The sequence below is a fragment of the Coccidioides immitis genome (genome assembly GCF_000149335.2).
Source record: "Coccidioides immitis RS genomic scaffold supercont3.3, whole genome shotgun sequence".
Taxonomy (NCBI): domain Eukaryota; kingdom Fungi; phylum Ascomycota; class Eurotiomycetes; order Onygenales; family Onygenaceae; genus Coccidioides; species Coccidioides immitis.
The window spans coordinates 2,707,466-2,720,042 of NW_004504308.1; the positions used below are offsets into that span (position 1 = coordinate 2,707,466).

Here is a 12,577-nt window from a genome sequence, read left to right on the forward strand (position 1 = left end):
GACTTGGGATGGGGACCATCGCGAGTATCATTTTGTATCATCCACCAGGTGGAGAGTGCTCCAGATCAAAGAATTTTCTTTGATGAATAAGAATCTAAGGGCTCTATGCATCTTGCGAAGCGTAATATTCTTGCCAACCTTCCATCTGTTCTCTACTCATAACAAACATCCTCCTTGCTGCAATACTTGATATCAATCTCAATCCCCGCAAAAATCAAGCCAAAATCCAGAGAAAATAAAAAACCCGAGCTTAAGACACTTTGCAGCACCATTTGAGTCCCAAACGCAGCTATGGCAGCAACCCCACTTCCACCTCTCCGTCTCGCCATCGCCTGCGACGACGCCGGTGTCTCCTACAAAGAAGCCCTCAAAGCCCACCTCTCCGACAATCCTCTCGTCTCTTCCATTACGGATGTCGGTGTCACTTCCACCACCGACAAGACCGCCTATCCACACGTTGCCATTCAAGCTGCCCAATTGATCAAAGATGGCAAAGTCGACCGAGCACTCATGATCTGCGGAACAGGTCTAGGCGTAGCCATCTCCGCGAACAAGGTCCCCGGAATCCGGGCCGTAACGGCCCACGACACGTTCAGCGTGGAGAGAGCGATCTTGAGTAACGACGCGCAGGTGCTCTGCTTTGGACAGAGGGTTATTGGAATTGAATTGGCGAAGAGGTTAGCCGGCGAGTGGCTAACGTATCGATTCGACCAGAAGAGTGCGAGTGCGCAAAAAGTGCAGGCAATTTCAGACTATGAGAAGAAGTTCGTGGAGGTGAATTAATTTTTTGTTTAATGATTTTGTCGATTTTCCTGCGTTATTTGGAATTAAAATAGACGGGGTGGCACATCCGGAAGGGTTGGAAAATTGGATGAATTCAAGGAATGAATGCCATGTATGATTCTCCTGTTCATACATACAGCATATAACGAGAAATATGAAAGCTTCAAACGCATATCTGTTTTTTCCTTAGAGATATTAGCCATCTCATGGTAAACAGAATCATCTCACAGGGTAGAGTTGATAGACCATACCTACCTAAAGCTCTGACAGCCCTTCTCCCTCAACGTACTCGTCACCGTAACATTCTCTCCTCAGAAATTCAAGGACCTCTCTATCGCCGCCAGTCAGCTTGTTCAAGTATCCCTCGAGAATGTAAATATTGTCCGTCCACATTTCTGCTTCGCTTTTCCAGCGCTTGATATCCGCCTCCATCATATCAACGCTCCCGCCAGCCTCGCCGTTTAAATACTGATCAAGCTCCTCCCTCAATGCCGAGACTTCGGCTCCCATCGTCTCCTTCTTTGCCAACAACTTTGTCCTCTCAGCCTCTTCGTCCGCACCTTGACCAATCTCAGCCTTTGCCACATCGATCTTACTCTTCAATTCAGCAACGCTCTTGTTAATCTTATCCAATTCCTTGACTAACCCGGTCCGTATTTTGTCTCGTGCCTTTTTCTCTTCTCCAGCCCAAGCCCAATACCAATTCCCGCTACCGATTTTCTCAACGCGGACTTTGTTATCGTCCACAAGGGCTTGGATGTAGTCCTTAACCTGCATGCTGTTGATCGATGCAACAGATGGAAGCATTTTCTCAAGATCTTTAAGGGTGTGGCAGGTACGTGTTGAGCGTAAATGAGTCAGAATAAGAGCTTGCTTGGCAGCTGGAGGCAAAGACTTGGATGGGCCCTATGGTATTCGTTAGCTAGGGCTAATCAGGAGAAATCGCTGATGTCGATTCAGCAGGTAGAAGAACTCACCATCTTTGTAAGGGAGTCAACTTATACTCTATACATTGGAAACTCTCTTTGACGAAGGGTGATGAAGTGTCCAGTTCTAGGCGACGTCGTTGAAAAGCCTCGGAGAGAGGGGGAGCGAGGCTCAAAGTTTCCTTTTTAGGAAACGGGAGCGAATTTGCAACATGTACCTCAACTACATCGGAAACATAGTACTCACGATTGTGTTATCACCATGGTCATGGAATATGAGACGTAATCGCTGAACGTGCCGGTCGAGACGGACTATTGCCACTTGCGTATGCAGCGATTTAAATGTCCTCACCGTCAGTTTGCACAGCATCGTCCTTCGCTCGCCCAGACTTGCTCAATCGGCGCTTCTTCCTTTTCATTCCAACCAATTCATCCCCGCTTCTTCCAACGCCCGTCGTTCGCGTTCTTCCCGCGCCCGAAAACCCCAATGTGCTTGGAACGGACCGCCGGCCTGAAGTTATACTAATTTCGGACTCATAACCAGGCTCGTCAGTGCCAACAACTTCTTCTCCCTCGACAAACACCATATCTCCAGTTTCCCCCAATGCCTCTACGGCAGTTTCTTCCAGAAGAATTCCCATCGCAATCAAAGCGGTTTCGTCCATACTCAACCAGGTCGATCGGCCACGGTCAGCAGTTGCGCTAGAGTAGAAGTCCGAGGCGTACGTATGTATGGCTTTCAGTAGGTCTGAATCTGGAAGAGTTTGATCCGGTGGAAGACGTTCGTTGGCGAAGTAGATGTCGTCTTCCTGGTATCTGGTAGGCGCACTTAAGCGGCGAAATAGAACTTCATCCGGAGGGACGGAGTGAAATGTGCTGGGAAGAGAATTGCGGCTATCAAGAGATGGCGCTAAGCGAAATTCCTGAGTCGACACTCGTCCTGTTGAAAAGAAAAATTAGCCGTCTAAAACAATTCAAGGCCGAGCCAACAATGCAGGTACCATACCAGCAACCGCATCGTAAACATTTGCATAACGCTTCCGGGGTTGGGGAGGAGCATCCTCTGCATTGTGTTCTATCGATTCAAAAACATCCCTTTCTTGATTCATCGCAATGGCATGCTTCACCACGAGATCTACTTGTCGTGCTCCATCGAGCACTCCAACGAACCTTGCCCAGGTCGGTCCACTTGGAATGATATCTCGGCCTGAGTTTATCCGGCGCCGATGACGTGCCGGCCCGCAATGGAGGACTCGTATGCTCGTCATTCGCCAAGCTACTCTGTAAATTTCAGTTAGCGGAGAGAGTACGGAGTAGTTACTGTGAGATCTTGGAAATGTAGGGTTTTCGGACCAACAAAATCCCGACATGGCAGGGTCCACGGAAACCCGCGCACCCTTTCATCCCACTGACAGCAAACCAAGCGTTAACGCGTTCCTCACGATATCGCAGGCCACTCTAATGAATGAATTCATATCTTTTAAATAGATCTCAAGGATCTATATGCCCTTCGTCTTTCCACGTGGCGCAATGTTCGCGACTCATCCAGTGCCTCGCGCCAGCGCCGGGAATTCGATTCTCAAGCGCGTCAGCATCAACCACAGATGGCGATGAAGTGTGGGCACACAAAGCAGGCGTGAATGTGCTGGCTATCGATCACTATGATAGACGCTTGTATGTTTTTCTTTTTAAGCAGTAGCCTCTGATTTTCGATATACGACTCTGATGGGTTTTATTCTCTAGCATGGTCTCTGGCGGCGCCGATGCGTCCGTCCACCTGTGGGACTTAGAAAGCCGTGGAGCGCAGTCAACCCACCTCCATATGTCGATTGCATCTGTTTCGAAGTACGTTAATTAACGCGTCTATCAAATCAAATGACCTTAATGCCGAACTTCTATAGATCATCGAACACATCAGCACACACGCACGCATTGACTTCAATTTCGATCTATCCCTTTGACCCGACGCCAGCAACCGTGCTCACCACATCCCACGACACAACCCTCAAACTCTCGTCGATTGGCGAATCTGAAATCACTCCAGTCCATACCTTTTCCCTTCATTCAACGCCCTATTCCCATTCCCTTTCCTCCCATCCGTCCTCTCACCTCCTCATTGGCGTCGGAACATCGGACAAAGCCGTCCGTCTCCTTGATCTCCGTTCCGGACTTTCCACCCACTCCCTCCCTGGCCACACAGGCGCCGTTTTATCAGTCCAATGGGCCCCTCATAACCCCCACCTAATCGCCTCCGCTTCAAAAGACAACCGTGTTCTCATCTTCGACGTCCGCCGCGGCGGCCACAATTCCACCATTGCTTCCCTCGACATGGACGACGCCGTGGGCGTTCTCCCACCGCCCACCGCGCCACCTACATTCCATCCACGGAAACCCTTCACCCGTGGATCTCGCGCTCACAACGGCGCCGTCACCGGCGTCCGCTGGAGTCCACAGGGCGACTTCATCATCACCGCCGGTCAAGATTCGCGTCTACGAGTATGGGACGCAACAACCGGCGCCAACACGCTTGTCCACTTCGGCCCACGCATCCGCAACAGTGCATCGATGCACCTTGCCGAGCGTGCGCCTCTTGTCGTCCCAGACAACCTCTCTGCCCAAGAAGCCCCGTTTTTCCTCTGGCCCAATTATTCCGACCCGGACGACCGCGGCGAAATATTCGTCTTTTCCATCCGCAATGAAGGTGAATTGGTCACGCATCTAAAAGTCCCCGGCATCCTATCGCGAGAGCGGATGCGAGCAATCGGGAAACCCTCAGCGCTGACGGCGGCACGGATAAATACGTTGACTTGGCGCGGAAACGGCGGGGCTGGAGAGGGGATGGAGATGTTTTCGGGACATGGCGATGGCACGATTAGGTGCTGGGCGTCGAGGACAGAGGAAGAAATCGACGAGATCGAAGCCGAGCGAGAGGAAACGGAAATAGAGGAACGGAAGAGGAAAAGAGACGTTTTGGAGGAGCTGTATCGGGGCTTGATGCAGCCGGGCGTCACGTTTACTTGATTTGGGAACGGCGATATCAAAGCGTATTAAATTTGTCCGTACATTACGACTCTTCCTGGCCCCCAAGCTGACCAATTGCGAATCGCTAAGGGATTTCTTTCCACTTTTGTCTTAGATGCGAATCCATGAATTTGCTGTGTTTCGGTCATCCCGATATTTATTCCATTCCCTAGACTATCGATCCTGTTACCACTCCTAAACCCATTTGCAGGGTAAACTTAAAATCAAAAAAAGAAAAAGGAAAAAAAGGGTAGTCACTAATATATGCAAGAGAAGAATGCCCAGCAATCTTTTCGACAAAGACAAAAGACGGTGGTCAGTGGTATCTCGACAATAAATGGCCCCCCAATTTGATAAGGCCGTCACGAAAGAAAATAAAACTAATCACGAACAGACGTAATAAGCAAGGAGCGCAAAAATACAAGAGTTGAGGGGTATTCTGCAACAAAAGGTAAAAAGGACATATAAAAGGCCTCATCCAAAAAAAAAAACAACGAAAACAAAAGAAAAAAGGAGGAGGGAAAAAAAAAAAAAAGGAAACATGGCATGTCGTCATCAGTCGTTATGGTTTAAAGTGAGATCTAGAGCGTTGGCGCCAGGTCAAAACCCCGAAGAAGAACACAATGCAAACGAATGGCGGCCGTATTCTGTACGGGCAAGGAGGTATATACAGATGTCCCGTTTATTGGGAGAGGGCATTATTGGAAAGAGGAATGCGGCGATGCGCTCAGCGTTTAGATAACGTTGCCGTTGACGCAGATCTCATTTCCTCCTTCCTTGCCCTTTTTCAGAGCTTTGGCGAGCATTAGCTCTCGCATCCAGTTGATTCGGTCATCCCTCGTCTTCACGGCGAAATGATGGCTTTTACCCGATCCGAGGAACAGCGACTTCTTTTCTCCCGATGCGGGAACCAAAGAGAATGCAAAGGCAGTCTCATCCATGCCTCGATATCCGTTCTGGGAGAGACTTGCTGCCTTGCGAAGGGCCGACCTCTTGAATGCAGCTGTAAGTTTGGAGTTGCTCGCCAGCGATGAACAAGCGACGGCGTAATCGTCTACGTCAATCGTCTCAAGGCTTCGAGAGTCACGCTCATCTTTGTGCATGGCCAGAACGGTGCCCTTGAGGGTGAAGTGTGCATCCTGCCATTCATGACGTAAAAGGCGGGTTTTCCTCTTCTTCATCCACCCACTGTGGGCGACCTCGTTATCTTTTGACGAGGACGTAGGAGTCCCTCCGGATTCGGTAGCTGACTTCGAAGCCAAGAGTCCCTGCGTGTGGCGTTTGGCGGGAAGAGCCGGTCGAAGCTCCGATGGGTTATCAATAGGAGGGAGTACTCTGCCCTCTGTAAGAGGGGCCATTGTTGTAAAGGATGGACGTCGACGGTGATGATCGGGTCGTACGGATTGCGAGCGATAGATTGAGTCGCCAGTAGGTGAGTGCAAGGTACCATATCTCATATTAGGGGGTACCGATTGCGAAGCATCACGGTCCAGCGGTTCAATCGGCATCGCGGTGATCGGGGCGTCCATCTCCGAAAAGGGAGTAACATGGCGGTACACGTCTTGACCAAAGTGGAATGGATTTGTTTCTTGCGTTGCAGTTGCAGAGCCCATGTGTGGCAGCCCCATTGATGGGGTGATGGTTCGATCTGGAGAAAAGGTGTTGTTTGCAGAAGAACTCCGAGGAATTACTAGCCTTGGCAGACTACGAAGTTGAGTGGTCATGTTTGCGGGGGGTGTAGACGAAGCTGGAGGGGATAGGGGAGGGAACATCTCCAGGGGAGGTTGGTTGTACTCAGGTTGCACTGGGTTGTGCATATGTTGGAAATTCAGGAATTGGCGGACGTTTTCCTGCGGATCCCGGGGTTGGACTCCATTCAAGTTTTCGGCACTAAGTTTGAGTTCCGGCAGTTGTGATGGTCCGAGGACATCAGACGAAGCAACAAGAGAAGGAGTAGCATCAGACTTTGGGCGAAGGCCGTGTTCCGTCTTCGCTGGGCTGGCCAGAGGTACGGAAATATGCTCTCCACTTATCCGTGTGAATTCATTCGGAAACTCCTTTGCAAAACGGGCGATTTTGCGCTGCCGTCTCTGATATTTTGGGCAGTTCTCTCCCTTGGAGCATTTGTGGGGCTTGGGAATTAACTGCTCAATTGCCACGATAGAGACGGATTCTCCTGGTGAAATTATGTCTTTCTCCGAAATGACTCGATTTCGGCGTTGACGGGAACTACCTCTGTCGCTCACAGGGGAACGAATCGTGTGGTCCCTGTTATCTCCTCTGCGCATCGATGAAGATCTGCTGAGCCGGGAGGAGGACCTCTCAATCGAGCGAGCAGATGTACCAGAGCGAAGTTTCTGGATCATGTTCATTAGACCGTGACGTTTTCCAAAGGATTGAATGTCCAGTTCCTTGAGGTCTTCGATTTGGAGATCCAGGAGGACAGCACCAGAGATATCGTTCTCGATGAAGCGCTCAACGACCATGTCTTCAAGACCGGCCTCGTACATCCATTCAGCCACCTGGGCTGGCGTCCATGCTCGCACGTCGGTAACATCCTGGTGGGGAGATGCTCGAGAAACACTCAAACTACTCGCTGGTCTGAATTCTTCGACTGGAGGTCTGGCGTCGAGTCTGGCGTCGAATATCCGCTCATTCAAGAGGATCGAAGAGTTCCTTACGTCATCCAGCTCATCCGGCGATGAGGGAAAGTGCCAGTCATTATCGTCTGACTTGGCAGCTACGGATGCATCCAGGGATGACCTGAAAAGGTGTGGTCCAGACGGCCCTTGGACGGGTTTACTGGGGCCCAAACCAATCTTGAACGATGTATCCAGAGCATCTGGGGTGGGCAGGTCGTCTGGTGTGGACAGAGTTGTTGCACTGTCATTTTCCAGCTGTTTCTGGGGGTCAGAGGCGTTGTCATGATAGGGCAATCAAGGGAAGATTCTACTCACCGATTCTATGCTTCTTCTGGGGGACTCGATATCGGAGAACTCAGCCTCATAATCGGTGTCCAGGATTTCCGTTGCTTCAGAGAGCGGCCGTGAATTGAACGAGGAATGTCTAGGAAAAAGAGTGATCGAATTTGTGTTCTTCTGCAGCATCAGGACTCCCTGCTGGGGCTGCGAGAGTTGGTATGTGAACTCCTGAATCGGATCGTCAGCCAATCGGTGTTCCTATCCAGGCCGTCTTCTGCATTTGCCTACCATGATGAAATCGGGTCAAAAGCCGTGAATCAAGGGCCACCGGAAGAGAAAGAGAAAAACGAAGCGGGAAAGAAATCAATAAACGTCCATGCTCCGAATGAACGATGCACGAAGATAGAGAGCACTACAGAAAGAAAGGGTTATGGGAATTTGGGGGGGGGGGCGAAAAGCAAGCAGGTCAACCGTTGCCGGTCCTATGTGCGGTCTAGTGTATATCCGGAGAAGGGAGGGAGATGCAGTTCGACAGACAGATGCAGGTCTCGAGGCGGTCGATAATATATCTGAGGACGTGAGGATCCCTTCTCGCCCCGACGCAGATCCGCGAAGGGGGGTGGGGGTGGTGGATGTATGCGAGTATATGTGTGTGTGTGTGTGTGTGTGTGTGGGGGGGGCTGGACAAGGGCGGGTAAGCGGGCGCTTGGAGATATTTGTAAAGAAGGCCTATCCGGAGCAGAGCAGGGAGTCGGTTTGTGACGAGACAGGGAAAGTCACTACCTGTGAGAGCGTGGTGACCCGTGGCCTGACAAATGGGGTGACGTTGGTGGGCGTTTTCTGGCCTGCCCGTTACGAGGGCAGTACGGAGTACGGGCACGATTCCCTGTTTCCATGGCGATGCAGAAACGTCTGGCGCAGAAGGGGGTTTCTACGATGCCGGGAGTGGGGACTTGGGAAGGATGTATCACCTGGTCAGGATTGCTAACAGAACATCGAGCGTCCTGCGCTGACTGGTACTTCATGCGCAGGTTCCCCTTCTGCACCCATGTACGGGATGCAGACATCACAGCCCGTTCACAGGTTAGTTTCCCTTCGCTGAAGACCATGGCGACCAATCAGGGACTGCGCTGCCAGTGGGCCCCAATGCACGCAAAGAAGGTACGGTTGCTGTATGCAGTTTAGTGCGGTGATTACGTTTCTGTGACGAAACTCTATTTCTACAGTGCCGGCCAATCAGCGCACGCAGAGCATCCCTGTCCGTTGCTTTGTGAAGAAATCGCATGTGCAGGCCAAATACGGCGTGGCAACGTGATTGGCCGGCTGCCGTGTTGGCTGCGTTGGGGGTTAGCTGGGGAGTTGCGGACAGGATGTACCTGGTACTTCTGGCCTACACAGAGCACGGGCGGGTTTCTCTGCTCGCGGTGGGAGGTGTCACATCTGGCTGAGCGAGAGGCCGGCCGGGAGGCGCCCATTGGTCGGGGAAGGGCGACTGCAACGGGCGAATGGCCATCGAGAGGGGTAGCAGAGGGGTACGGCAGGAATGGAGAACGTCCTGTGCTGACTGACTACGACGATTCGAATGAGGTTCTTTTTTTTTTTTTTTTTCCCTTCCCTTTTGCCGCCGGACTCTCACGAGATCGAGGGAGCTGAAGCCCATCACGCACTATTGATGTGATGGAAATTGTTTGACCATGGCCCTTGGTGGTATTCGAGAGATGACTCTTGCACAACCCCTTTCGCTGCTCCCCAAGATGTAAGAACGCACAAGCACAAAAGGACCAAAAAAAAAAAAAAGCAAAAACGAAAATAAAGAGGAAAATAAGGATCCAGGCACGGGCTGAATCAAAACCCACGTCTCTTTTTTTTCTCTGTGCAACATTCCACAGAAAACGAGGATTTGCCTACTGGTCTGGGCTGTTGATATTACATATCTTTTTTTTCTTTTATAAAAAAAAAAAAAAAAAAAAAAAAAAATTGTGTGTCCTTGTGGATTATTTTAGCTAGCTTTGATAACGTCTTTTTGTTTTCAGGCTTTGGCATTCCATCGCCTTCACAACTGAACCGGCCAAGACCGGTCGCAGGATGACCGCACGGTCGCATAATGGCCGGGCTTGGGCAAAGCTCAGCAGTTGGTTCCCACAGATCAAATTTTGCACGGGAACGCACAGTTTGCATTAGTGCTGCTGTCCGTTTGTACAGTTACAAACGCACATACGGAGTACATATACATATGCACGCTGTACTGTACATGAAGTACCTCTGTAAGTATGAAGTTACCGGGGCTAGCACCTCAAATACCTTGCTTGGACGTGGCCCTTTTTCCTTTTATGTTTGGTCAGTTGCTGCGCTGTGCCTTTTTTTTTTTTTTTTTTAACAAGGGCTTTTCGCCATGCATGCAGCAACACTGTTCTCCCGATATTAATATTTCTTCAAGAGCGTGGATCCTGACAACATTCCACGATGCGGTTATGCATCGAATATCCCAAGTTGGATGAGAGCTTCTTACGGTCAACAATCCCTCCCGCACAAAATCTACCCATGGCCCCCCTGCCCCCCAAATTCTCGCCTCTCTAGGTTATGCCTCTGGGGCCTGGGCAAGCGGCCGGGGCACCGAACCAGGCCGAGGAGCCCGGTTCTGTGATACGGGCCAAGATGCTCAGGACTTTACCCTGGGCAGAAAATTTTTCCAGACCCCTATCCCATTCTATCTGTTCCTAATTGACTGACTCCGCTCGCCGCCACTCTCGCTGGCGACGGTCCCTTTCTACTTCGAGCCCGAGGGCTTATCGGGAGATTACATCATACTATCAGTACAAAGTATATTCGCCTCCTCCTCCTCCAGACCCCTCTCCAAGAGTACGGTCTGGCCACTGGGAAGACTCACGATGCTTGGTCTATTCCGGAATCTACATTTCTAAGCATATGGAAATAGTGAATGAACATGGATGGAGTACGTCCAAAATATCCCGACCGATGTTGAAGTGGACGGAGTTACGGTACATATATGGACGAGGCCCGAAGAATATACCCCGTACTGTATGTATGAATGTACGTACATGCATCCATGGAGTACATGATTGCGAGCTACTTCTCTCGGCTAAGAGTGAGACACTAACATGATTCCTCAAAAATCGTGGTGCATAATGTTGGCTTTTCTTTCGACCTTGAGTGGTCCTCGTGTAGGTAGTTTTTCAATGCGGTGATAGCGATGTAGATGTGCGGCAGCTCCTGCAGCTCCCTTGTGTCAAAGATGTCATTCCACGACAAGCCGCTTTCGAAGACGTGCATTGACCCGAGCCGTGTACGGAGTACAGAGGAGACAAATCTAGTAAGACAAGCCAATTTTATCTCAAGGCCAGACAGAAATCAAAAATAGGCATATTGACGAATCGGGGAAAGAGAGACAAGTACTCCGTAGCACTGTGGTTAACTCTCTGATTGACATTCGTACAAGCGGATGATCTCGATCGCACAGCATATAAAGCAAGCACTACCGCCCGTTACGTGACTGTACGAGGCATGAAATGTAACAGCTGTTCACCTAGAGCCGACTACACCTATGCGACCACGCCGCCAGAACCAGAGGAAATGACAAGACGGCTTTTGAGTTGGAGGGTTCGACCTAAAAAGCGAGTGAACCTTAAACCCCAGTTACATACCTATATTTTTAGTAAGACGGAGTAACTCCCACCTGGCACCAATTTTCTATTGTTTTCTTGTTTGTTGCTTTTACGCCGAGAGAATCGATCAGAGCACTACGGAGGATTATCACGAGAAATTCGAGGTTTTCTCGGAGATGTTGAGCAGTGGCATGGGCGCTAAAGGTGAGATCTCAACCACCGGGAACATCGCTAGGATGTGTCTCATGACCTGGCTACGGAGTAGTTTTATGGAACTCCTTCTCTGGGCTCAACGGAATAAGACGAAATTTGAGCGGCAACCCAACGCCTGATGTAATTCGCCACTTAGCCAGAAAAAGAAAATGGAATAGTTTCTGAACCAGGCGGTTTAAAACTCACAACCACAAATGCCCATCAATCGACGATCAGAGCGGGCGGTTACGATCATCTTGCCACTTTTGCCTTCTGTCTTGAGGGCAGTTGCTGCGCGAATGAGGGGCTGGGGCAAAAAGGCGTCAGTTAGCGTTTAAGCGCCCGCGGGTAGATGCTTGCGACGGGAAGTTTCCCTCGTTACGTTGGCCACGCATTCCGTAGCTGGTCGCAGGCGAGAGAGAGAGAGACAGAGAGAGGAGTCGGCTCACCGCCATGTTCCGCTGAACGACGCCCGAATATACCCAAGTTAAGACAATGGCGGCTGAAGTCTGAGATGAGCCGTTGCGATGATGACGTCCTGGGTCTGCTGACTCCACGAACTCCTTGAGCCATTTAGTTACGGGTTACTCCGGGCGAACGTCCCGCATTACGAGCTACAGGTAATTTTCTCTCGCTACCGTTGGATGTTTACTTTCGTTTCCTCACATCTTTTCTTCATGATGCGACCGTTGCAATCACCCGCGATTGCAGAAATACATATTTATGCCTCCAGGCTTTGGCATTGGATGGTGTTTATGTGACATGAGATTATGTGGTGATTGAGAGAGTGCCCGTCTTTTCCTTCTGGCCGAGTCACAGCATCGAACGGCCCTTTCTTTCATTTTACTTAACGGCCTCATTGATCGATCACCCAAGTCACACAGCGCACGGGGCGCTCGGATGGATGTCTGGCAACATTAGCCAAGCCAAACTTCAGCTGCACATCAAAGCTTGGATCACATGATTCTGCTGGGGGTCACATTGTGTTCCTTTCTCAATTTAGCTACATAAGTTCCGTCGTGTTCGCTCTTCCGAGCTGTCGGGCTCCTGGCTAATGCTGAGCGTCGCTGATTTCTCAGGCCGAAAGGAGAGAAAATTCCTGAGCGAGAAT

The 12,577-nt window shown here is 50.4% G+C and overlaps 6 protein-coding genes across 6 annotated transcripts; 2 read left to right on the top strand and 4 right to left on the bottom strand.

Annotated features, from left to right (window-relative positions):
* Positions 1–291: 291 nt before the first annotated feature.
* On the top strand, positions 292–783 carry CIMG_07932 (ribose 5-phosphate isomerase; the record flags this gene model as incomplete). Its single annotated transcript, XM_001240768.1, has 1 exon — positions 292–783. The coding sequence occupies one exon, from the start codon at positions 292–294 to the stop codon at positions 781–783; it is 492 nt and encodes a 163-aa protein (XP_001240769.1).
* A 255-nt stretch (positions 784–1,038) lies between these two features.
* Positions 1,039–1,763, bottom strand: CIMG_07931 (GAJ protein; the record flags this gene model as incomplete). Its single annotated transcript, XM_001240767.1, has 2 exons — positions 1,039–1,689; positions 1,761–1,763. The coding sequence occupies 2 exons, from the start codon at positions 1,761–1,763 to the stop codon at positions 1,039–1,041; spliced, it is 654 nt and encodes a 217-aa protein (XP_001240768.1).
* A 284-nt stretch (positions 1,764–2,047) lies between these two features.
* CIMG_07930 (uncharacterized protein) lies at positions 2,048–2,977 on the bottom strand (the record flags this gene model as incomplete). Its single annotated transcript, XM_001240766.2, has 2 exons — positions 2,048–2,649; positions 2,716–2,977. The coding sequence occupies 2 exons, from the start codon at positions 2,975–2,977 to the stop codon at positions 2,048–2,050; spliced, it is 864 nt and encodes a 287-aa protein (XP_001240767.2).
* A 197-nt stretch (positions 2,978–3,174) lies between these two features.
* Positions 3,175–4,730, top strand: CIMG_07929 (WD repeat protein; the record flags this gene model as incomplete). Its single annotated transcript, XM_001240765.2, has 2 exons — positions 3,175–3,383; positions 3,611–4,730. The coding sequence occupies 2 exons, from the start codon at positions 3,175–3,177 to the stop codon at positions 4,728–4,730; spliced, it is 1,329 nt and encodes a 442-aa protein (XP_001240766.2).
* Positions 4,731–5,464: 734 nt separating this feature from the next.
* CIMG_07928 (SAM and PH domain-containing protein) lies at positions 5,465–7,942 on the bottom strand (the record flags this gene model as incomplete). The annotated part of the gene is made up of 3 exons (XM_001240764.2): positions 5,465–7,627; positions 7,688–7,909; positions 7,940–7,942. The coding sequence occupies 3 exons, from the start codon at positions 7,940–7,942 to the stop codon at positions 5,465–5,467; spliced, it is 2,388 nt and encodes a 795-aa protein (XP_001240765.2).
* Positions 7,943–8,430: 488 nt separating this feature from the next.
* CIMG_07927 (uncharacterized protein) lies at positions 8,431–8,760 on the bottom strand (the record flags this gene model as incomplete). The annotated part of the gene is made up of 1 exon (XM_001240763.1): positions 8,431–8,760. The coding sequence occupies one exon, from the start codon at positions 8,758–8,760 to the stop codon at positions 8,431–8,433; it is 330 nt and encodes a 109-aa protein (XP_001240764.1).
* Between the last annotated feature and the right edge of the window lie 3,817 nt (positions 8,761–12,577).